The sequence below is a fragment of the Cebidichthys violaceus genome, unplaced genomic scaffold (assembly GCF_023349555.1).
Source record: "Cebidichthys violaceus isolate CVI_PGR_0920_01 unplaced genomic scaffold, fCebVio1.0.p SCAF_25, whole genome shotgun sequence".
Lineage (NCBI taxonomy): Eukaryota > Metazoa > Chordata > Actinopteri > Perciformes > Stichaeidae > Cebidichthys > Cebidichthys violaceus.
The window spans coordinates 391,458-416,877 of NW_027176428.1; the positions used below are offsets into that span (position 1 = coordinate 391,458).

At 43.1% G+C, this 25,420-nt stretch overlaps 3 protein-coding genes across 3 annotated transcripts; 1 reads left to right on the forward strand and 2 right to left on the reverse strand.

The window, feature by feature from the left end:
- Positions 1-12: 12 nt before the first annotated feature.
- mon1a (MON1 secretory trafficking family member A) lies at positions 13-4,991 on the reverse strand. The gene is made up of 6 exons (XM_068720519.1): positions 4,854-4,991; positions 4,368-4,520; positions 2,378-2,755; positions 1,525-2,290; positions 1,272-1,419; positions 13-1,136 (listed from the first exon to the last, which is right to left on the reverse strand). The coding sequence occupies exons 2-6, from the start codon at positions 4,489-4,491 to the stop codon at positions 996-998; spliced, it is 1,557 nt and encodes a 518-aa protein (XP_068576620.1). The 5' UTR covers positions 4,492-4,520; positions 4,854-4,991; the 3' UTR covers positions 13-995.
- Positions 4,992-6,212: 1,221 nt separating this feature from the next.
- Positions 6,213-10,250, forward strand: traip (TRAF-interacting protein). The gene is made up of 16 exons (XM_068720168.1): positions 6,213-6,353; positions 6,572-6,690; positions 6,776-6,833; positions 6,919-7,002; positions 7,162-7,201; positions 7,298-7,425; positions 7,524-7,618; positions 7,943-8,056; positions 8,197-8,284; positions 8,369-8,458; positions 8,546-8,634; positions 8,735-8,890; positions 9,034-9,079; positions 9,160-9,264; positions 9,365-9,415; positions 9,625-10,250. The coding sequence occupies exons 2-16, from the start codon at positions 6,593-6,595 to the stop codon at positions 9,730-9,732; spliced, it is 1,350 nt and encodes a 449-aa protein (XP_068576269.1). The 5' UTR covers positions 6,213-6,353; positions 6,572-6,592; the 3' UTR covers positions 9,733-10,250.
- Positions 10,251-10,325: 75 nt separating this feature from the next.
- Positions 10,326-25,411, reverse strand: grm6b (glutamate receptor, metabotropic 6b). Its single transcript, XM_068720167.1, has 11 exons — positions 25,284-25,411; positions 23,598-24,190; positions 19,781-19,997; positions 18,338-18,473; positions 18,049-18,203; positions 17,589-17,729; positions 17,219-17,419; positions 16,285-16,424; positions 14,794-15,417; positions 14,403-14,714; positions 10,326-11,894 (listed from the first exon to the last, which is right to left on the reverse strand). The coding sequence occupies exons 2-11, from the start codon at positions 24,132-24,134 to the stop codon at positions 11,655-11,657; spliced, it is 2,703 nt and encodes a 900-aa protein (XP_068576268.1). The 5' UTR covers positions 24,135-24,190; positions 25,284-25,411; the 3' UTR covers positions 10,326-11,654.
- Between the last annotated feature and the right edge of the window lie 9 nt (positions 25,412-25,420).

Sequence of the window (25,420 nt, forward strand, 5' to 3'; positions counted from 1 at the left end):
CAAGACACATGATCAGTTTTTTTTTTACCAGCGATTTATTTATATCTAATGATTCTAGAGTTGTAATGCAGCCATAAATCTGCGCTGTCACAACCTGGTTTTGGCTTTGAACAAGGACCATTAGTTAAGGCATGATTAGTGGAGGCAGATGTGGCGATGTTTTCCTGAAGCAAAGCAGGACCCCTTGAATCACAGTAAACCTTTGCGATAAGACACCAGCAGGTACAATTTCATACAAAACGTCTCTTAACTAATACACATATTATGATAAGTTAAGGGAAATTCCAATTGACACTGGAAGATCAAGCGAGTGAAATTAAGATTCCTTAACATTAACACAAACAAAAGACAGCAGTAGTCAGGTTACAGACTCGTGAACACATTTGTCTCAGGAGCGCCTTTTGCATAAAGAAAGTGCATAGAGGTAAAATGACAATTACAGTTATTGGTCGTCATGTAAAGATAAAAACACAACAGGAATGTGCTGAACGCATATTTTAACAGCTGTTTTATAACACGATAATACATTCTACCGCAGGTTCTCAGTAAAGTTCCAGCTTTTTTAAATTAAAATGTTATTCCTGATTTTTAATAACTGAGGAGAAAGCATTTCTAAAACAGCAAAAAAACAGCATCTTTCATAGTCTTAGAGGCATTACAGGCCTGTCACGGTAAAACAGACGTTCATGAAACAACTTCGAGAGCATGTAAACACAGCGTTCATGTTGTTGTTGCGTCATCGTCGATGATGCCGCTTCATCTGTTGTTATTCAGATTTTAAGTTGTATAAAAAGCGAGCCAGATAAAATACAGCATTAAATCACCGTCATTGCTCAATCTAGTTCATCACAAACCCGTGATTTAGATCAGAGGAATCCGAAGCAAGAAAAGAAAGCTCTAACAATCATGAAGCGAATACTGAACTACTGCATCATCCGCAGCGGTGATTCAGGATGATGAATTGTGCTTCGGCGGGTCGGCCGGCAGCGAGGGGCTCAGTATGTCAGAGGACTCAGGATGAAGAGGCGATCCTCCTCCTTCCTGATCCACTTCAGCAGTTTGTTGACAGCAGAGACGGCCAGGGCCTTGGTCCCCAGCGGACTGAAGCAGAGGTAGAGCTCGAAGCCACTCGTCACCTGCAGGAGAGGAGGCACAGCAGCACGAGGCCGTCTCAATGAGTACTGCAGTATTTTTTTTTTATACGGTGAAAGACAGTACAAAAATACGGTGAAAGACAGTACAAGCATCTCATCTCGCAACGCCGGGCTTACCCATGCCAGCAGGTTTTCAGTTTCCCCACAGCGGTAGAAGGAGCGGAGGGGTCTGGTTGGATGATGCAAGCTGCTGTGGAGGTCCTGGTACAGTCCCATCAGCCTTTCCTGCTCTCCATCAGACTGGTACACTTCAGGGAACTCTGGACTGGAGGAAAAGGAATAAGAGCATCGTGTCAAGTGCCACACCAAGAAAACCATCACATGATTTGTGAAGCGTGTTTGAGACTGTTTAAGCACACGTCCTGCCAACCTGGTGTACAGCCCTGAGCTCTTTGATTTGTACAGGAAGTGCCTGAGCTCCGGGATGCCGACCTGCTCCACAGAATAGCTGGGACATTTAAGGGCTTCTTTCAGGGCCTGGTAGGCACTGCGCTTGCTCAGCCTCTCCAGGAACCGCTGCTTACAGTTGGACATGTTAAAAAAGTCCTCTCGGTCGGTCGAGACCAGGATGAGGCAGAGCTGGGACGCGGGCTCCAGGTATGAGATGTGAGCGTGGAAAAACCCTGCGGTGTTGAACTTTGGCAGACAGATCGGCGTCCAGCCTTCGCCCTCTCGGAAGGACGAGGAGGAGCCGACGAGGTTGAAGACCAGGTGCAAGTCTATGTGGTGCAGGAACTGGTCCTTTTTCCTCACCAGAGTGACCAGGCGGTCGCCTGCCAGCAGGATGGAGAACACCAGGCTCTCGGATTTGGCGGCCTGCAGGCCCGACGACACCACGTCCCTGGCGGAGCTGGCCAGAGGCAGGCAGGTGACGGCGCTGAGCAGCAGCCCGGGGTCTCGGTCCAGCCGATGCAGCAGGTTGTCGGTGAGGTACTCGGAGCCGGCGAGCAGGCGGCGCAGGTCAAAGTTCTGCTTGTGCTGGAAGATGTGGTTGAGCTGGGTGAGGGTCAGCAGGCTGACGATCTGGTAGTAGATGTACTGCAGCTCCCGCAGCAGCTCCTTGTCGGTCTGAGAGGTCCGAGACACGCCCACCAGGACCAGAGGGCTCTTGGTGAGGAAAACCACTTTACAGCCATCTGACACAAAAACGTTCGACACAGGTTAAAACATGCACTTTTGACACATTTATTTTTTGACTCACGGACCAAAAAGTGCATCCCGACCCGCATGGATGGAACGAATGACGTTCTTCTCGGCCTCGACGACGGACACGAGCGCCATCATCACCCCCATGGTGCTGGACAGAGCCTCCTCGGTGCCGTAGCGGCTGTAGATCGGCTTTCCGGCCTCGCTCAGCACAAACACGTGCTTTCTGTGGCTCCTCCACGCCTCGCTGCACACGTCCTCCTCCTTGGTCCTACTCTCCGGTGGGATGTCGTCGTTGTGCTGCTCCTCTACGCTTTTCTCTCCCACCAGCACCTTGAGCTCGTCCACACACTCTCCCGACTTGTCCTGTTTGTCCTCCCTCCGATCCTCTCCCTCAGCGGTCAGATCCTCGAAAGACTGCGCATGGACGAACATGGCACTCTGCTGACCGGCACCTGTGTTAACGTAGGGATAAATGATTGTCAAATGTTTCTCAGTATGTTGTGTGGATGTGTAAGGAATACATAAGCGAGCACCGATAGAACAATGAAGCCCTTTTGGAGGCTGCTTTTGTTGTTGTTTTGCATCTGTTGATGAGTTCCTATAGAAAAGCTCAGGGAAGTGGCTATTCTTTGATGGAGGTGCGGAGGTTAACCCGCTATACATTTACAAAACCAATTCCTTAATCCACATCCTCATCTTCCTCTTGTGAACGTAAAAAAAATATATATTGTTTGAGAACACTTCCGACCACGAACACATCTCCCCTTTGACTGGCTTGTCCACGTCAGAGTGTGGAGTCATCTCACAAAAGGGGAGATTTGTACGAGTGTGTTTTCGGTGTCAGGTTTGACTCTCCCACCTCGGCACAGCAGGTCACAGCTGCTTTCCCAAGCTTTTCTATGGGAACCATCCAGGTCCGTCTCCCACGCAGTGGCGGAGACGGACCCAAAGTGGGGGGGAAATGACGGCCAAAAAAGGCTTTAGATGACTCTATATTATGACATGTCAGTTTACAAAGTAGGAGTTAATCCTTTTGCTGAAACAAAAACAGAAAAAACTACCCACAAGGAAATAACACTGACTGACATAAGCCAGAATTCAGCAAAAGCCTCAATAACAGATGTTTGATTTGGGTAGTTTCAAAGCATTCACAGTAAGAGAAATGAATAAACTCTGGTACCAGCTATCTAAGTCAGAGAAGAAAAAAAAATAGAATAGGGAATAGAGAATAGAGAATAGAGAATACGACAAGTCTGATAATGAGTCAGCTAGATAACATTACACAAATGTCATGTTTATCTAGACTAGACCAGAAGAGCAAATCAGATTTGGATTTGTTCAAGCCGGATGTGACACATCTGTGCTGCTGGAGACGACTCTTTTATTATAGTTCTTATGAGAGGATATGTCACTTCTTACACTGTTGGTATGGGAAGGTATTCCTAAAGTGTTGGGAGTTTTTTGACACATAATCTTATAGAGATTATTACTATTAATAACCTCTAGTCTCACAGAGCCAAAAAAAACTAAAGATGCATTCAGGAGCTCCAATTCAATTCATTACTTGCGATGTTTATCACAAGAGCGTTCCCAGCAAACAAGCGGGCAGATTGCAAAAGACAGATCACCGCAATCACATGTTAAAAATTTCTTTGCAAAAACAGGATGTGCATTCTCATTCTTCGAGAGTGTGTGTGTGTGTGTGTGTGTGTGTGTGTGTGTGTGTGTGTGTGTGTGTGTGTGTGTGTGTGTGTGTGCGTCGTTTTACACAATAATTACTCTCGTGTTTTATGCATGTTTTTGTCAATACTTATTTATGAACTGATGCATGATTGGCCCAACTTGAAGCCGTTTCTTTGTGTAGCGTACACTGTTGTACTGTAAACATTTTTTAATGTTTTAATTTTAATGTTTCGTAATCCCATGGAGGAGGAGATGGAGAAATACATATACCCACTTATACAAGAAGTCCAGATAGACCTACAGTGGTTTAAATAGGCACGAGAGAACAAATGGCAGAAGAAGTAAAAAACCCATTGATAGTGGCTAATTGCTCAGCCTCACCTGGTTCCGTACCCTCCACCAGACCTGGCATGGGGCTCTCCGCCCTCTCGGAGCGAACACGGTCCCCGGGAGCCAGAGTAGCATTCTCCCACGACGCACTGGACCTTTGGGCTTCTCCATCCATCACTGCTACTTATGGCAGTGGACACACACCTGGTAGGACAGACAGACAGACATAGCACTGTGAGACTGAGATTACTGATTGAAGATCGAGCTGGTTTCGATGTGCTACTGTTATGACGAGTCATTAAAATTATATTTTTTCAAAATAAGAGACTTTTTGACATATCTCCTTCGTGTTTACAATAACTTATTCGCTTGTTGACCACGCCCTTTAGTTCCAGAGAGATTGTAATGCTGATGGAGAACTTCTAAAGGCTACTTTTGTAGCTAACTTTAGCGGGATATTCCACAGTATCTGCAGCTAGCTGGCTCTGCTTTCAAAGTGCTCTCGTGACTCGTTTTTAGTTACTTCCAAATGATTACCTTTCATTTCCGGGGCTGTCTGCATTTGATCGTTGTGCTCCAGCACAATTCGCTTGCCACACCGCAACTTTTACGCCAGCTAACACGCAGGGACAAGACCAGAGAGAAGTAACGTTACTTCTTCTTGCTAGTCATCAAGCCCCGCTAACAGTTGAGGTTAGGTTACAGGAAGCAGGAATTGTGGGAAATGAAGTCTAGAGAAATACTATGGAGCAGTCATACAGTCTGTGGGAGCAGTAAACAGGCCTGTTTGAGTAAAAAAAACATTACAAGTTAATTTTGAAATATTTGTAGATTAGTCTGGTAGCTCAATGTTGCATATTCTATTATGACTGGGTCCGTTATTTGTAACGTTAGCAGAGTTGTTAGTTGATATCGATGGTGCATTTAAAGCACGTAGGACATCAGACAACCATGCTTGCTCATTTAGAAGATACTCGAAGTAGGAAAATAGACCCTTGGTGTAAAAAAGTAACTAAGGCCAAATCCCAATGTCCTCCCTAAACCCTAAGTCCTGAACCCTCAAGGACTTAATTGACCTGGTAAGTGGTTGAGTGTGAGAGGCTGCAAGGGCTCGAAATGGTGTAAATATGAATGGGACAGCACTTTGCTGCAACATATCACGTTACCATGAAAACAACAAAAAATATGATGTATAATTGTGTGTATTTATTTTATACTTAGTACTCCCTGATTTGAACGTCTTCCAGACTCTTTCCTCACAAGATGAGGTCATTTCATATAATCTATTTACTTATTTTTGTCAAAACATCTTCGTTGACAAAATCCAATATTTGATGGATAAATAAATAAATAAATCCTCTGATTTCAAGTTATTTTTGTTCCAGCTTTAACCCTTAATGTTTCTGAGTGAATTTAATAAGACAGACTGAACACACGTGAGCCGTCCTCTTTGTTTACCTTTTTTTTACGTCTCCATGCGTCCACTAGTTACCCCGTGTTTAACGTCACATTGCAATGATTTGTGGGTAATTCCCTTAGGCTAAATCAGCATTCCATGCTGACTTACGGAAAGGGTTCATAACGGGCTCAAAATGTGATTTGAAGGGAAAAATGGATTTGGCCTAAACATCAGTAAAAGTGATATTTTTTCACATGTACATGTGTGCTATTCGGATGAAACCCCCCAAAAATAATGTATAGCACAAAGAGTGGTGGGTGATTAGTTTATTTGTTAGAGCCTGATACATTTTAGCTTCTCCTGTCTTTAGACTTTTTTTCTTGAATTCAAATAAAATGGTTGTAGAATTATTAAATTGAATACAACCAAAGTATACGAGTAACACCTGAATGCAGCGTGAAGAGGCGGGGCTTATGTTTGAACGTACAGCGCGGAAACGGGGCCGTCGTCATTGTGTTTGTGTTGAATAAGCCTGATATAGCTAAGTTCAGCTCGACTAAAATGTCATTTCCCACACAACATTAGGGATGTGTGATTCCAATACTACGCAGTAACGTAACGTCTTCCTTTTTGTTTTCGTAAGTATGGCGACTGATGATAAGGCAGCCAACGTTTACCAAAGCTAGCTAACGTTAGCAGGGCCCGTAACGTGTCAGCTGACAACAGCTAACGTTAGCATTAACAGCACAGCTTTAGCGAGGCAGTTTTCGCACACACGAATACAGCTATGCTTAGAGAATAGCAGAATACTGTTCGCACGTCAAGTAAAACGGTTTTTGCACACCGTTCATAACAGGGTGATCCGTGTGACAGCAAGATGCCGATCCGAGCGTATTGCACCATTTGCTCGGATTTCTTCGATCACTCCAAAGATGTTGCTGCCATCCACTGCGGACACACGTTCCACTATGAATGGTAATCTGATATAGAGTGTCAAATCTCCAGCACTCACATTTCTGTTATGAATGTCTAACTGTTCACTTTCGCCTTCTCTTCTCAGTCTTCTCCAGTGGTTTCAGACAGCCCCTACGAAAACCTGTCCACAGTGTAGAAAACAGGTGCAGTACTTTACTGAAGACTACACTTGCCAAACAGAAGGAAGACGTCAACTTAAATACTGTTGTGTCCTCCATGTATGCGCAGGTCAGCACCAGACACATCATCAACAAGCTGTACTTTGACATCGGTGAAGAGCAGGAGGGCACAACGGACCCCGAAAGCTTGCAGGTACCACACCTGGAGCATCTGTTGCGTTGTTGTTGTTGTTGTTGTTGTTGTTGTTGTTGTTTTACAGAGAATCTTGTACTTGATGCTCCTTCTTGTCATCAAGATTTAATATAACGTCTCATATTTTGTTTTGCTTGTGCCCCCCCCCCCCCAACTTAGAATGAGCTTGATCGAATGAAGTCGCTTTTAAGCACCAAAGGTGAGAAACGTCACTATGTTGTGATCCGGCGATGCTCGATTGTTGAAAGCAGCAGACGGCAGCGATTCATCGTCCTTATCTGATCGATTTTTGCAGAGCGAGACTGGCGGGACAAGCAGAAGACGATGGACAATTTGAAAGTCACTGTGGACAAGCAGAGGAGAGACCTGGACGGTGTGCGGAAAGAGATTATGGAGAAGGAGATGCTCTGTTCTACCCTCAGAGTAAGCTGTCTGTTCGCTATTGTTTCAACTGAATCATTTTGTCTCTGTGGATTCTTTTTGTTTATCTGTTTAATTTTTTTATTTATTTTTTTTGACAGAAACAGATGACGTACCTTGAGACGATACAGAATGAAACTCAGGCTGCCAAGGACGAAGCCCGGAGACTCAGGACCAGAATGAAAACCTTCGAGAGGTATCTGCATTCATACAAATGCTGGCTTTAAAGTCGGCTCACACTATATATTAACCACAAGATTAGCTATTCTGCATGTGTGGGGGGGGGAGACATTTCAATATCACACACTATAAATGATAAATATTTGATGAAATCATTATTAGTAGTTTGTAAAACAAGCAAGAAAGAATTCATTGCTCATTTCCCTCAAAACAGCCGGGTGTCAGAGTTCTTAATATTTAGTCTAATATGACAATATTCATTTATCAAACTGTCTTGTTTGTTTGTAAAAGAAAGTCATACTCACCCTGTTGCACTGCTGCTGCTGGTGGTTTGCTCCAGCCTGGACGTGTTGTTGCAGGGCCAGAGAGCAGAGGTGGAGTCCATGATCACAGATATGGGTGTCAGCCAGGCGGCAGTGGAGCAGCTCTCCATCTACTGCATCTCGCTCAAAAAGTAAGGAGCCCAACAGCAGCTGATCGGCGTTACGGACACCACATCGTTTAGAGGCTCGGTCCTAATGAGTGCAACTCACTGGTCTTCACTCACTAAGCATTCATTCCCCCCCCCCCCCCCCCCCTTTTCCTTTTTTAAAGAGAGTACGATAATCTCAAAGGAAGCCTGAAGTCTACGCATGACATGTGTGAGAAGCTGAAGAGAGAAGTGCTCACGTCAAACAACAAGGTAACGTTGTCAGTAAGTCAACACATTTGGAGGAAGACATTCTTGAATGCGGAGTCTCTCTAAATCAGAAGTGTTTTGTTTCAGTTACACAAAGCCACAGTGGAGGTGAATCGGACCAAAGAGGACATGAAGTCTCTGCAGAACGATTTGGCCAATGCCGACAAGGAGATCTCTGTAAGGCAAATCCGCCAAATCTGCATTTTTATTCTCAGTATCGGAGAAAGTGGAGGTTGTGATTCCTGCATGTGTGTCTGTCCACAGAGTCTTAAGAAGAAAGTGGAGTTTCTTCAGAGGACTCTGAGCACCCCGACGCGGACAAATGAAGCGCTCAGTCGGCTCGTCTTTGAAAGGTGTGTAACACTCGGCCGCCGGACTGAAGTCTCCCACGTGCTTCGACATTTAAACCATCTGTGATTTTTACCGATGAGGGTTCTGAATCCATATTCTCAGCCCGGCCCCAGTGGAGCTGAAGCAGCCTCGCCTCCACCAGCCGGCAGACAGCGTGGACATCGACCTCAACATGACGTACGACGTCACTACGCCAGAGGATTTGTCCAAGAGACGGACGCAGTTCCAATCCAAGAAGATGCGGCTTGATCCTCAGGCGTACGTTTAGTGCAGCTCGTTGTGGGATCGTGTGTGTTCTGTTTCCATTGTGTTCATGACATAGTTTAATCTGCGTTGTTGTGTACTAGAGAATCAAGTAGTAATGCCTTCAAACGTTTTAAGTAAAATCCTTTATTTTTCAGGTCGTCCGTGTCCAAACAATACGAGAAAAGTTCATCTGTAAGCAAGGTAAGCTTTGTTAATGTCACTCAACGCGGTTCATTTTGAAATGTATTGCACATGTCTGACGTTAGTTTTTCTTACCTCAGGCTCGGGACGAGGATGGATCCCTGGATCCTTTTTTGAGGAACTCCATCCTCTTCAGAAAGAAGACTTTCGGTAGCATGTTGGACCCTCAGAGGAAGCTCGGCGCCGTACGTACAACATCACTAATCTCCTGCACTTCAGGTCCACTGTTTTTTATGTGTCCTTTGTCCTTTTAGTGGTTTAATGAAAAGGTGTTTCTCGTTTCAGGTGAGAACTGGTTATGATGGCTTAGGAGGACGTACTAAATTCATCCAACCTGTATCCTTTTTTTTTGGTGTTGACTATCTCGGCTTTGTTTGGACGAGCTAAACCAAACTACTAAAGTAGATGAACCTGCCCAGCACCAATCAGTCGACAGACACAATAAGCTTCTAGCTAGAGATCACAGCCAGATATTTGAAATATTCGTCGGATGGCCATAAACATGACTAATGTTGCATCGTTCCTTCACCGAGCGCTCCTTCCAGTCTCCGTTATCAGAGATTCGCCCGCTGATGAAAGCTAAGAGGAAGAAGGTAACCAGGCCTCAACCCAAGATTGCAACTTGCCTGACTCTGGACGGCTTCCTCGAGTAACGGACGAGCTCTCCTTCTCCCCCCCCCGGGATGTGGACTCTACGGTCGGGATGCTGCAGCTGGTGTGGGACGGACCATTGTTGGTGCCGCTCCGGCACACAGAACCAGCCTGGCAGCGGTTCTGCCGCTCGGCACCAAACGGGACTCTCTGATCGAAACTTGATTTGAAAGCAGTAACTGACTTCCTGCATGACAACGGATGCTGAGCTTTCGAGGACGTCAGCCAACCTGCTGTACATTTAGTTTTTTTGTTGACTTGACTGTGGAGAGCAGCTTTGTGTCGGAGCCTTTTCTTCTTGTTATGGTGTCTGTATGTGTGTGAGACAAAGTGACTTCTTTATGGCCCATTCTAATGTCAGCGCTCTGTTTTATGTCTCTTCTCTATACTCCAAAAAATATTTCACATTTTTTCTTTGCACTTATTTAAAACCCATCAACACCAACATGTGGATATATATATATATATATATATATATACCTGAGGTATTTTTTTAGTTTTACTGGTCCTGCCAGATGTAAACCAACTCAAATAATAAACAATATTTTTTTTTATTAAGGATTGTGTGGGGTCTACAAACAATTCCCTCTTGACTTGTGCTTTCATCCACAAACATTTCACTGAGGTGTGCTCCCCTGCAGAGGGCGCTACAAACTGTGTTTTTCCCACATGCAGACATGAGTCTCAGCCCTGCACCGTGAGAGTCGCCGACTCCATTTGTATTCAAAAGGCTGTGCCAGTACAGAAGGAAATCTTTAAGCAAAAAACGTTATTTTAAGAAAAACCTTCAGTAAAACCTGAGTTGTACACTGAGATCAAGTAACAAAAAGTACACTGCAAATCATATCCTGGCAAATAAGGGACTGTTCATTTTTAGGAGTTACCTCATTAGATAGATTAGGTTTGCAGAAAGGAGAAGTTGTCATGACAGAGGACCTTAAGTGGCACAAAATCTAATGCAACTGATGATCGGAAGCTTTCTGACGAGGTTCCCATGCATGAACGAGATCGCTTGATATTGTGACAAACAATATGGGGAAATACCAAACGTTGTTTTCCTCTGTGGAGAAGTAAAAGTACCACATAGAACATAAGTATCCTGCTCACAATCACTTGTATCCTGTCTGCACTCGTGGATCTACAGTTCACACGATGAAAGCCAGCGTTCGCCTTTATAATTGCATACATAACACTAATTTAAATAAAACACTTTGTTGCATTAGTGTTTGGACATTGTATGACTCTGCTAGGAGTGATTATAGTAAAGTGATTCATTACGCCTCCCCGAGGGGGGGCTCTATCAGAAATAGAAACAGGACATGGTGCATTTTAAAAGCCGGTTCCTTCCAGTGCAATCAGCAGAAATAGTCACGACACCCCATACGAACAATATTTCAATTTAAAACATTCATGTACAGATAAAAACACAATCCATGCAGTGCTTGTCGAGCCAGTAAAACAAGCCTTCATTGACCCCAAGGGATTCCACATCAATGTACATCTTCCTGTAGGGCAAAGGTCGCCATTTAAACTTCTTTTTTTGTTTTTTTTTCCTAAACGGCATTCCCAGGGAAAGTAAAAACAAACACCTCCTTGTCAGGTTGAGATGTGGAATTGTGAAGGTCCTTCCAGTTCTCCTTTAAGTGTGCTACTCTGTCCATTTTAAGGGTGAGCATTTCTGTTTTTCCTTTTGTGCCCCATTCCAGCTTTAGTGTATCTGAGTTATCTAAATAAGTGTGAGAAGAAAAAACATCCAGGAACGTCTTTGCTGGTCTTTCTTTCCATAGTAAAAGGGTGGGAGGGGTGTTGTGGGGGGGGCAATCCAGCCAAAGCTAATGTAAATGCTGATTCTTTTTCCCCCATCAGCTGTTTCAGTGTGTGCTTGTGACATTAGGGGACAGAAAACACGGATCCAGGTTTGTTTTCACTGTGATCTGTCCGGCACGATCTTGGACTCCCCGTTTGACTTGTCGTTGGACTTCTGGGACAGGTGTGTGGACACAGTGGCCGCCTGCACCACGGCTTTGAAGCTGCGCTTCCTCTTCTGGACGTTCTGCTCCGGGTGGCAGATGATGACGTAGACCTTGGGGATGTAGAGCATGCCCAGGGACACGGTGGCGCTCAGGCTCATGGACACTGTCAGGGTAGTAGTCTGGATGAACATCTGCAACAGAGACACGGCAGATCAGAAAGATCTATACACACACACACACACACACACACACACACACACACACACACACACACACGCCTGTGTTCACAAAATCAATTCATTTTGTCTAATTTCTTAGGAATGATTCAGTATACCTAATACCTGATTATATCATCTTGCACAAGTTCAATAAAATGCACTATGTCATCTCATAGCTTGTCACAATGCAGTCTTTATAATGTTCATGTCAAAGCACAGCAGGCAGTGTCTTTTCCCTGATAAATGATGTATGACCTGGGATATGTAGTCAGGAAAGGAGGCTCTATTTACGGGCTTTCTTTAGCCATGTCTTCTCCTCGCTGCTCTTCCTCTTGTTTCAAATCCAACAGTAATAATGAGAAGTAACTTCTCCTTGGATCGTACTCCAATAAATTATGAACTCATTATTCAAGCAAACTGTATAAGTCATCAATAAATAAAGACACATGTGCCATAAATAAGATATATCTGTGCCATAAATAAGTCAGAAATTGTACGCTATCCTCAGCAGCAGCAGAACATCCTGGTTTCTCTCAGGGGGATGTTCAAACAGTATGGCTTCTTTTATCATCTCTGTCTTTTTCACCGCGTTTCTCACGGTGACCTCTCTCCATTCGCACAAAGAGCTGCTGTGACTGTGTTCATGTGCTCGGCCCGAGGCGAGAGCGGCCCGGGAACAGTGAATGGTTGTTCCGTATGTAAATACAGACATCAAGCAGGTAAATCACCTCCTCTTACACGAGGTCGTACACACGACGGGAGGATAACAGCCGCCATTTCCCCCAAGCCAGACAAAAGTTAGCGTCTATATTTAGCTCTTTTTTCTAAGTGATGATTAATTGAACCGGATGGTTGAATTGGTCTACGAGGGGTCCCTACCATCCCTCAGCTCATCTGACCTCCTTTCTTTCCCTCGCTCCCTTTTTCTTAATTCACTGCATTTCCATTCGGAGGAGGTGAAAAGACTGAAAGCACCTCGGGCTTTAATTGTTTCAGCCTGACTGCTTCATAATACTGCTCTCTATTAGTCAAAGCCTATCTCTGTTTTTCAAATATCCCCCCCCCCCCCCCCAACAGCCTCGTACTTTGTGACGACAGAAGTAGCCCACAAGCTAAATTAAACTCTCCGTACAGTGGAGGCAGGATGTCCTGCGAGTGCGGCAGGAAGCAAACGTAACATGACAGGCAACAAACTCAGATTTCACTTTAAACATCCGAGGGATTCATTTACTCTCTTAACTATTAGTGCGTGTTACAGTGTATTGCATAATTTGGATTCAAAGTTTGATTTAAATTGCTGCCAATAAAATGAAGGCTCCACAGTAAAGAGCCTTAAGGGAAAACTGAATTTCCTCAAGAGGGATTAATAAAGCACTTCTGCTTAAATGACGTTCATTTGATAACTAATTGTATAACAAAATGAGGGACTAAACTTGACAAAAGAATCTATTAACCGATTAATTAATAGATTATACCATAAAGCCAATAGTTATGTCATTGGTAATTGCACATTAGGCAGAATGGATGATAATTCATTTCTACCTTCTTTAAAGTTGTTTGGGCAGACACATGTGGTAACATGACCAACACATTGAGGTGATGAATGAAATGAGAACTTTCTCAAAACCAGTCCGGCAAAACATTTCCTGGTTGTGAGTCTTTAATGGAAATGAGTCTTTTAAATCACATTAGGCTTTGGGAATTTTTTTTTTCCCACAATTTTCTGCCATTTTATATTTAAAGCAGCAATATACAACAATTCAGAGCAATAATACAGCAGCAAACAACGATTAGCTACCTGTCTACCTGAGCAGAAAATGAAGTCACAGATTATGAATTGTTCCTCTCTTGATTTATATAAAATGCTTATGGTCTAGAATGGAGATGATTAGACAATTGCTGTTTGTATTCATTCAATCAGACATAACAGCAGTGGTTGCTGCAGACACACCTGGTGGAGATCTGCACTCTACTGAGTCCACTTTTCCTAGTTTGGGCAGCAATGTATTTTTAAGTAAAAGCAATAGTATCACACAGTAAAATACTCAATTATACTCCAAGTAAATGTGCTGCAGGTATAGATGATAATGTTAGCGGGAAAAAATACTTGAAGTATGTAACATTTAAATTATTGTAGGAGAAAGTGTTTTTGTCAACACATCATAGACAGGCCAACATTAAATGTTATTATATTATGGAATATTTAAGACTGATACAGTCATGTGGAAGCAAGCGACAGTTTAGCTGGTTGAGGTGGAGCCAGTTTGAACTACTCTGTATGCTTTTGGGTAGTTCAGTCTGTAAATACATCTAGAAGTTGACCATTTTTTGTATGCAAAATATGGATCTTTAAGGTAACTGGTAATTTCCCTCTAAAATTCAGTCGAGTAGAAGCATAAAGGGGCATGAAAGTATTTAAGTAAAGTACAAGTACCCTCCAGTCCCAGGAGAAGTGAACTAAAAACATGTTAAATTGCCCACCTTCTCCGTAGACTGCGCTGTGCCAAAGAAGATTGGCACAAAGGCCAGCCAGACGATGCAGGTCGTGTACATGGTGAAGCCGATGGGTTTGGCCTCGTTGAAGGTCTCGGGAACTCCTCTGCTCTTGATGGCGTACACGGTGCAGGTGATCATCAGTACGATACTGTAGCTCAGACACAAGATGAGGGACAGGTCGGACATGTCGCACTTGAGGACTCCGCGGGCGAACTCTGGGTTTGGGGGCTTCTGCTCCTCGTAGTCGATGATGGTGTGGGGGGGCATCACACCAAACCAGATGAACACCCCAAGTAACTGCAGAGAAAGCAGCGTGAGTCAGAGTGCTGGAAAGAATTATGGGGTGTGTGTGTGAAAGAAGCATCCCCATGCATACCTGCACCCCAATGAGTATAAAGGTGATAATCAGCTGAGAGCCAGGACTGATGAATTTCGGGGGCGTGACCGACTTCTTGCCCTGTTCGAAGATGCGGTAGATCCGGTTGGTCTTGGTGAGCATGGCAGAGTAGCTGATGCACATGCCGAGGCCCAGCAGCAGCCTACGGAAGGCGCACACGGCCGTGCTGGGCTCGGCTATCATGAGGAAGGTGATGAGGTAGATGAGGAAGATGCCCGTCAGCAACACGTAGCTGAGCTCTCTGCCGGAGGCCCGGACGATGGGCGTGTCGTTGAAGCGGATGAAGGTGACGATGCATCCGGTGGTGGCCAGGATGCCCAGGATGGCCAGGAAGACGGGGATGATGGCCCAGGGAGAGCTCCACTCCAGCTTGATGATGGGCGTCGACCGGCAGCCCGTGCGGTTCTTAAAGGGCCTCATGTCGAAGGGGCACATGTCGCAGGAGAACTCATCCAGCAGGTACTGGTAGCCATCGCAGAGCTCACAGTGCCAGCAGCAGGGAACGCCCTTCACCATCTTTTTCCTCTCTCCGGACTCGCAAGGGAAACTGCACACCGACTCTGGGATCTTACGGTCACCACCCGACCACTGCATCTCCTCCGACTAGGGTGGATGTACAAACACAAAAACATTGTCTGACTATGTCTGATGTATTGTAAGAACTCGCTAAGACTTTGTAAAATGTAAAAAACCCAAAAAAAACTGCTGTCATTAAGCCGGAGAGACACTGCTCTGATTAAGCACAGAGCCACTAATTGGTCGTCCACGACTAATTTTAGAAATGGGCCCAAATTGGTTATCATTCCATCAACGGTCCATATTCCCAAATGGCTGCTGTCAAAAGATTTGTTGTAAACTATAGTGAGCTTTTTGAAATGGTGGTCTTAAGACTGACACGATATAAAACCAAACAGCTCTATTTTTAATTTTGTAACTTTTTTTCAACATCGTTAAAGACGCCATAGTCCTGTTTTAATTAACTTTATTACAGTTCTTGGTGGATAAAACTAAGCAGGGGTTCCATGTCAATTGATCAGTGCAGGGTCTTGACATGCAGAAAGGCCGTTAAAAGGTGATTAAGAGTAAGACGCACAGTGTCTGCTCTGTTATAGAGGAACCACAATCTAAGAGAAGAAGGGACATGACTCACACATTAATTAATTATAAGTAGTTCGATATTTTGGTAAAATGTGCTTTTTTGCTGAGAGTTAGGTGAGAAGATCAGTACGACTGTCATGTCTGTATGCTAACCATGTAGCTAGAGCCAGCAGCTACTTAGCTTAGCTTAGCTTAGCATAAAGACTGGAAACAAGGAAACCGTGAGCTGCTAATTCAAGGAAGCTACGGCACCTGGCCATTGAAAACAGTCCGCAATGTCTTAACACTTTGGTTATTCTACGGATTGAACAAAGAAGATATAATATGTTCAAGCTCAAGTTCTTCCTCAAAAGGAACAGAGCAAATATTTACATTGAGGCGAAGGTGGTTTGTCCACTGGCCGATACACTTGTAGCCGGGGTTGCTGACATTAGACAGTTGGTACTGGAAGATGTCGTAACGACCAGGAGCGTCTCCATTCTCATTGAACATCACTCCAGTTCCTGCGCTGCCTGTTAGATGGAGACAGACTTTTAATGATCAAAAAAAGTATATTAGCGAGTCAAAGGCGAAAAAGGACTTCCAGGTTTCTAAAGCTGGAGACATAACCCTCATTTTTAGTGTCCGAGAAAACACCCACACGCTGTTGAATACAGCTTATGTTTGATTTCTTCAGTCTTGTGCAATCATGTGAAAGCTGAGTGCTCTTTAGTGAAGGCTCTCCTCCACGAGTTCAGTCTTTCAGTGCACTCTGCTCCGCTGGCCTAACATGATTGAATGTTCCTCTCAGGTCCCTGTAGGCGCTCAATCAGAAAGTCTTCCATACAAGCCAAGGTTATCCAGCAAGAGGAGGGCAGTAAATAGGATGCTCTCATAGAACATTTTTCTTTTCTTTATCCAAACTGTGACTTCTTTTTTTTTTTTTATGAAAGACCAGGATGAAAAGAGTGTAAAGGAAAGAGCGAGGAGGCAGCCCTCGGGAGAGGGGGGTGGGCGTGCTCTAAAGAAATGTGCTGTGTACTGTAGCTATAGGTACATTAGCAGAAACATCTCAAGGCTTCTGACTTAGAGCTGACCTCCATTTTACTGTTTTCTTTTCAAAATGTGTTTCTTTTCAAACCTGCAGTGATGAGGAGCAGCGGTTCGAACACAATGTTTTTTGCCAGCGAAAATGTCAGATCTCACTCAAGGTTTCTCGTCCGGTTTGATGAAAGAAGTGAAACTTTTTTTTATATATATATATCTAAATCATAACACATTGCATGAGACAGGAGGCAAAAACAGAGATTGACGATCAAAAGCTCACCATTGAAGCTGACGGCACGAATGTATTGGAGCAGCATCTGTCCTTCCACAGGGTCCATCTTCTCGCAGACACCCATGTAGCCAGGGCACAGGTCTATGTGCATGCTGTGCAATGCGTGGGCCATGGCGTACACGGCATCAATCACAAACTGCACCTTGCCCTCTTGTTCGTACTGAGAGTGGTGACTGATTCTTTCCTCGCCTGACAGATGACAGAAGTGTCAAAAAGTGATGAATACAACGTAACTCACAAAATAATGAAAAGACAAAACTGCTCACAAGCACATTATGATACATTATGATACTAAGATACATTATCTCACATTTCATTATCAAGGACTTGCCTTTATGTTGAACTGCAGCCTGCTTACCTGTACATTTTCTTCTACCAAGTTCATACTTTATGCCCGGGCGGGTTAGTTTGCACTTGAAGTCGTCCTCCCAGAATTCTGCAAACCAGATGTTTCTTCTGTTGTTTTCTAGAGATCTCGAAGTGAAGTACTGGTCGAACCCTGAATCATTTTGCAAACCAGATTTTGTTTAATGTTTCATAAAAATGCCATGTATGTATTAAAACCACAGTGATTGATATCAGTGTTCCAATAATAACATGGTGCTGAAATCAGCAAAAAAAATCTAATTCTTTTGCTCATTTACAATGTTTTGTGACAGGTTGGAAATATCAGTAGCAGACTTATCAAACATCATTAATTTCCTTTATTTGTTGCGTTGGTATTAAAACTCATCCATCAATGTCAACTGTCGCAATTCATATTGCATCCAGTTGGTTAGAGTAAGATTTAATATTTTGATTTAATAAATTTGCCCAACCATCAATAGAGGCTCTTTTGGGCAGGATGGTGACAGCGCCCTCAGCCACATCCTCCTGGTCTTGAATGGGGGAGCTTTTGGCCCCCCAACTGTCGGAGCCAACGAACAGGAAGTGGCCGGTGAGGTTGGCCTTTTTGGCAGACTGCAACACCCGTCTGAAAGAGAACAGATTATCGTTATCACACACTTTCCACTTCACTCCTCTGTGTTATCATCAAACTCAATATAAAACAGCATCATCTGACTGATTTCCTTTCTCTAATATAACGTGCAGCAAAACTTGACTCACTTGATGTCGTCCTCGTTGGCAAAGATGATGACGCCCCGAGCATTGGAGGTCTCCATCAGTCTCTTGATGATCTTCTCAAACTCGCCCGGTCTGGGCTCTCTGGGAATCTTTATGGATTGGGCAATACACAGCCCACCTGTGTCAGAGATCATATTGGAAATGCATTGGCATCGCTGTACATTGCTGTTTTCTCCCATCAATTAGGTATGTATAATACTAATAATTAATTTCACAACTGAATCTTAGAAATGTTATTTTAGATTATGAAAATTGAGATATAGCATTGATAATACAAAAACTTCACATTTCCCTTCCTATCTGCCTAGTTAGCAGATGTTAGCATCATGCTAACACACTAAACTAAGATGGTTAACATGATAAACATTATACCTGCTGGACATCAGCATTGTCAGTGTGAGCATGTTGTCCTGCTGATGTTAGCATTTAGCTCAAAGCACCGCTGTGCATAAGTACAGCCCCTCACAGAGCTGCTAGCATGGCTGAGGACTCAGTCTTGTTAGTTTCTAGATGAAAAGCATCTAAGCTGATATTTAAAGTAGGAAACATGTCTAAATAACTGCGTGGAACATTAATAAAATTGATTAATACAAAAATAAAACAAGACTAAGAGTCTACAGACATGCAAGCAGCTTTTAGACTCGTGAATGTCAGCATGCTATGCTAACTATGGCATTGCTAACATGCTGATGTTTAGCAGGTTTAATGCTGACCACGTTCAACATCTTAGTTTAGTGTGTCAACACGCTATCATTTAGTGCAAATCAGCACTAAACAGAAAGTACAGCTGGAGCTGATGGGAATGTCAGTTTTGCAGGAATTTGGTCTAAACCAAAGAGAAAATAAAATTTTTAAACTAATGATTGTGTCGGATGAAAAGTCAGGAGTTACATGTCTGTCTGAGGGGAACATGAATGTCTGTGCCAAAGACATGGCAATTCATCAAATACTAGATAATAACAATAATTATAATAGAGGCATATTTCTCAAAACTACAAATGTCAACCTCATGATGGCACTAGGGGAAAGGTCAGGGGATCACCGAATTCATTAGGTTTCATCCTCTGGGGACCATGAATGTCTGTACAAATTTGAATGGCAATCCATCAAGTAGCTGTTAAGATATTTAAGTATGGACCGACCGCGGTCAGCATGCTGCTATAGCAGTGAGCGGTCCAGCATTGTCAATTGTTGATGCATTATGTGAAACCATAATGATATGAAATCTGAACCCGAGTAACATCATTTGAGCTTTTAAACCCATATGAGGCGGTGACTTCTGTTTGCCCTGTTAGTTCATGTGTTTTAGAGGATTTTTGTTTCCTATTTTAGCCTTTTAATGAGTGAGAACAACACGGCTTGATACGTGAGTAATCCCTTATTGTCCCGGCGATGAATTCACAACCACACAGCCAGAAACACAACCTGCTTCTCTGGATATCTGGAGGAAGGCGTCGACGCCGCTCTCTCCATAGTTGCCCTCGGAGGCCAGCGTGGAGACGTAGTTCCAGCCCATGGCTTTGACTATGTCCACCATTGCCTGGGCCTGGTAGGAGTCAGGAGGCACCACACGGGAGAAGAACTCGTAGCGGCTCTTGTCGCTCAACTCCGGGGCAGTGGAGGCATAGCTGATCTGGGGGATCTGAGACACGGGGATGGGTCAGCGATGACGAAAGGGTCGGGTCAAGGGGAAAACATGAGCAGCGCAATGAGGCCAATATGTGATAGAAAGGAATGACTAGAAGAAGCAGTGAACCATATCAGAGGATGATGCACCACTTCCTCACAGACAGAACCTTAACAGTGTCTAAATGGAGGCCTTCCACATTGATACTAAACAAGTTGTAGTGCATTAAAATCCCAAAATTGGGCTATCACAGAGAGCGATCATCTCTTGAACAGCCCGTGTTCTCAGCAATTCTCAGAACTGACGCAACTTTACAGTGCGATCTGTCCAGAGCTGGTCTGTGCTGAGGATATGGACAACGTCACAGAGAAATACAGATGGTAAAAACCACAGCTGTAAAAAGCATTTGTTTGAAAAAAAAAAAAAAAAAAAGGATGAGAAGATTAATTTACTGGTGTGCTACTTCTTTAATGACATAGTTGATGTTGACAGTTTATCTCAACCCCAACCCTGCTAATGCGGGTCCCCCAGCGTGGCTTAACGTAGGGCCCTCTGGAGGGGACGAGTAGAGAAAGGTAGACACAAGGGGTAGTGAAGGAGAGCGGACCGAGAGAACCATTTCACAGATTATCTAGAAGGATTATAGGGGTTTTAGCCAAATTATGTTAAGCACAGAGGGAGAGACAGAGATCAAGAGACTAGAAAAAGGTTAGCATTTCTCAGCTGTAAGCCATACAATATATTTAATTCTGATGGCCACATGCAGCTTCAGTTTGCTGCTGTGTGTTAACCCTGTCAAACTCAAATTTACTTGTCAACCTTTTTTTTACAGACCGCATCCTCAACCAGATGTGAACTTTCTCCCCAAAGAAATTGCTGTTTGACACAAGTGGCCAGAGGAGAACGTGTCAGTGTCAGAAAGATGATTCAATTGTTTGCATACAAATTGGTAGTGAAGAAGACGTAATCCTCTCCAATTACTCCCACAGAAGCATCTGCACCAATTCACTTTTCAAAATCAATGAGCCCTGTCAGTATCCACTTACAATCCCGTACCGCTGAAATCTTCTAACTATCAGTAAATGCTTGAAACAGTCCAAGATGTTCCAGGATCCAAGCAAAGGGAATAGGATTGTGGTTTAGCCCGGACCTAATGGTCTGAATAAGCTCTACCAAATGCTAAACAGAAGTGTACGCAGGTACAAGATGAGTATGATATGCAGGGGTCATTTGATCATTCTCTAACTTTATGTGAGTTAGAGAATGATCAAAGTTTTATTCTAATTCTAAAATGTGCTCTTAAAGGTGCAGGGAAATTTAATAGATGGATTAAATTTTTCTTTTGTAACAATTTTAATTATTATCGCTTTGAGGTTTCAGTCTTTAGACTGATGATTCAGGTTATGACAGTGGGTTGAAATATTGAATGATACTAAATAAATTGCATCATTATAAATAGAGGTAAAACTAAAACCGATTTTAATATCTTAATATACTGTAAAGCTCCTTTTTTAAGAAATTGTATACTTTATGGAATGTCAAAAATAGTGAAAAATGTCCACTGCTATCACCAACGTTTTTAAATTGCTCATTTTAGGTGACCAATGGTTCAAAACCCCAAAGATATTACATTTACATAATGTAGAAGGGGAGAAAAGCAATAAAGCCTCACATTTTAAAATGTTGGAGTACTAGTCAGTTAATAATCTGTTGATCGATTTAACATCTCAGCCCTGAAAGGTAATTTATTAAAGGTTTTGTACAGAAAAGAGTGAATCTACTCTTGGATGTACTGTACATCCTGTTATTTAACAAGCTGAAGTGCTGACTACAATACAAATTGAGATGATACCCACATCATAAATTATATATTCTATCATATAAAATGCTCTACACCTCCAGTTGTCATTTATTGCAGAAAAAGAAAATAGGTTAAAACAGCATGTGTGGTAGATGCTGAAACATCTCCTGCTCTGGCTAAGAGCAGATGTTCAATGTACAGAAGTATCCACAGCGGGAGGAAACATACCATTTAACTAAATCTACTCCACGCCGTCCAGGCGTTGCTGTCATCCCGCTGCCCCGATGCTCTATTTTCAGCGCAGGGTCCTGAGCTGCTGAGAGGGGCTTAGTGGAGGGTGGGATCTATAATTCTGTAGTTAACATCTGCCCTTTATGAAAGCTGCCCTTCCTTGGCTCTCAAATCAACATCCTCACTATAAAGAATACAGCAACAAGTAGAAACTTCTTCTTTTTTTTTTTTTTTTGGCCAATTTTGTGGCCAATTTAAACCCAGACTGGTGCCTATTTTTAGATATTCATAGATTTCTGGCAGACTATGTCGCTAAGTCAATGAGAACATGACATAATGTGGGATTTACACAGCCTCAATGTCCCATCATCGCTATGAGCAGTGTAATCAATCATCAAAGGTCAATCATCTGTAAAATAATGAAATAAAAACAACAATGAACACATAACAGGGATTAGCCTGCGGAGGCGACGCATGACAATGGATTCAAAATCCTGTGACGTGTACAGAGAGGCTCATTCAAATTATTCATCCATTAAATGACTTGTTTCAAAATCATATTGGGTGATATATGTGCTGAATATTTGTCTATAGATCAGCAATACGGGGATATGTGCAATAAAATCAATCAAAATATCCAATGAGAAGATGCTATTAAATGTGAGGAGTACTCTTAATTAGGTTTGTGAAATTCACAGGTGAACTGCAATTAAAAGTCACAGTGTTCATGATGCAGAATGAAATCCAAATTTAATGATTGCCCCATTCATCATCTAAGAGTGGATAAAGTGACTAAATGAGTAGGACCATTGTGCGCTTCGGTACATCTTAACTAGATCAGCCGTGAGCTAATTTAACAGTACAAGCATGGATACGTGCGTTCATTAAATCAGAGTAATCAGCTAGTTTGAGCCATAATTCTACATGAACAGCGGACACATGGGAAGTTTGCTTTCTGAGTCACTGATGTCACGAAAAGATTTTCAAAACTAAACGCACAAAAAATTAGGGGTGTATTGCTGAGAGTTGCACACTTTTTGGCTCAGTCCCTCTTAGTTTAAAAGTCATCGGCTAACATTTTGGGTTTGTGGCCCCTTAAAATGACGCAATGCTACTTGTGACCCCCAATCACTTATTTCGGTTAAAGGATTTTTGAGACACAAAGACGTGAAAGTATCCAGAAAATATATATATTATTTAAGATTTATGGCATTACTGAACAGAGAGACAGGAAACACGGGGGGGGGGGGGGGGGGTTCCTGGCTGTAATCAAACTGGTAAAGTTGCAGTCATGTGAATTATGTCTTAACTACTCAACCAACAGCAATTCAAAGTTAGAAACAAAGATAAGAGGAAGTAACTTAATCTAAAAAAAAATGAAGACCCCTTAGATATATGGGACTGGACCGGGAGATCCAACCCCCAGGTTGGGAACCAGTGCTTTAGCTCATATGCAAGTATGTTCTCCTTCCTGAATAGATTAAAACAAGAAGACAGTCAGGAATACACGGCTTTCACCTGGGTGGATCCCATCTGCTTACTTACAGAAGAAAAGAATTCTCTAAAGAGACATAAAAACTCACCGAAAACAATCGGAGCACATTGGCCACCATGATGGACACCGAGCTGCCAGACGCCCCGATCACGCCGACCACCCTCTCTGGTTTGGGGATGATGGGAGGCTCTCCGTTTGAGCAGCGCACATCTGAGGTGTCCTTCTGGATGAGGGCCTGGACAAAGAGGAGCGACTGCTCCAGGGCGTAGGTGTCTCTGGAGCAGGTGTCCAGGATCCGGGCCCCCAGAGTGATGTTAGGCAGCAGGTCCGGGTCGCTGTTGATCTGGTCCATGGCGTACAGCATGGCCTCCAATCGATGGATCCCCTTTTCTCTCTTGATATCCCCGCAGGGCACGCCGGCAGGGCCCCGAGAGTGCATGGGGAACAGCCCGCCCAAGGTGATGTCCCCCTCGATTTTGATGGACTGAGGCAGGGTGCCCTGCTGGGCCCAGGAGCCCGGGCCAGTACCCACCAGCAGCGTCAACGTCAGCCAAAGCCATGTTTGGTATCTGAAAGGCGAAGTGAGCCAGCAGCACCGACGTGAGGAGCGGGCCTCTGATGTCATGATGAGGACCAGCAGAGGTACTGACAACACCGGGCCACTCCCTCTACCTTTGACACCTGAGGGCGGTCAGAGAGGTCCGATTAGCATCTCCTCGTAATGACACTATGTGGTCTCAGTCTCCTTTCAGAGAAGAAGAAGGCTGCAAACTGATTACCTTCTTGAATCAGTCTCCAATATAGGTTTGCTCTGTCAAATCAGGGAAGCTACTGTATGTGACTGTGAAATATTTAAATACAACATGCAATTTTGTATATGCAAATATATATGCAATTTTTTTTTTTTTAATATATACATATATGCACATTTTTATATGCAAATGTTCTGCTTTCAATCTGTTGTTGTTGTATTTAATCCAAGCTGGGAAAAATACAAAATACAAGCTTTACATGTATACACCATTGAACAAGAGCTGTAGCTGAGGACACGATTTTAGACCGCATGCAGGATGACACAGAGTGAATAGCTTTTATCACAGAGAGCTGAGAGCCGATGATGGAAAACTCTATAAATTTTGCAAAACAGAAAACATCAACTGGACCGTCGCAGCATTTCATGCTCCAAAAGTTGGAGCAGGTTCATTTTATCTGCATGACGCTCATTGACACAACCCACATCTGGGTTAAAAGTGTAAACATATTTAATTTTGCAAGGCATAATTTGAACAATAGAAAATATTTATTATGGGATAACTTAATTTTAGTGTCTAATGCAAATAAAACCTTATATATGTCAGTTTGCATGCTATTTCAAATTGCAATACATATATATACATATATATATATATATATATATATATATATATATATATATATATATATATATATATATACATATATACATACATATATATATATATACATATACATACATATATATATCTATATACATATACATATATATATATATACACACACACACACACACACACACAATACATACATAATTAAACTCATATTTATGATGCTGAATCTTTCTATTTTTCTGTCCTGCAAATTGAAGTTGGATGGATGGAAATGAGAAGATTCTCAAAATAAGAGCAGAATGTAAATTTGTAAAAATCACAAAACAGCTGCAGACAATTTCCCCTTTTATATACACTACAGGCAACCTGCAAGTAAAGACATTTCTTCCTGTAAAGTCACTTCTTACCTGCCCATTCTTCATTGACCAGTCTGGATTTTATCCATCACATGAGCTCTTCCAAACAGGCCTCCATCCACGGTCCGAAATGGGATTAAATTTCTAGAGGCAAGGCTCTCCTCTCCTCACCAAAGGTAAATCCTCTA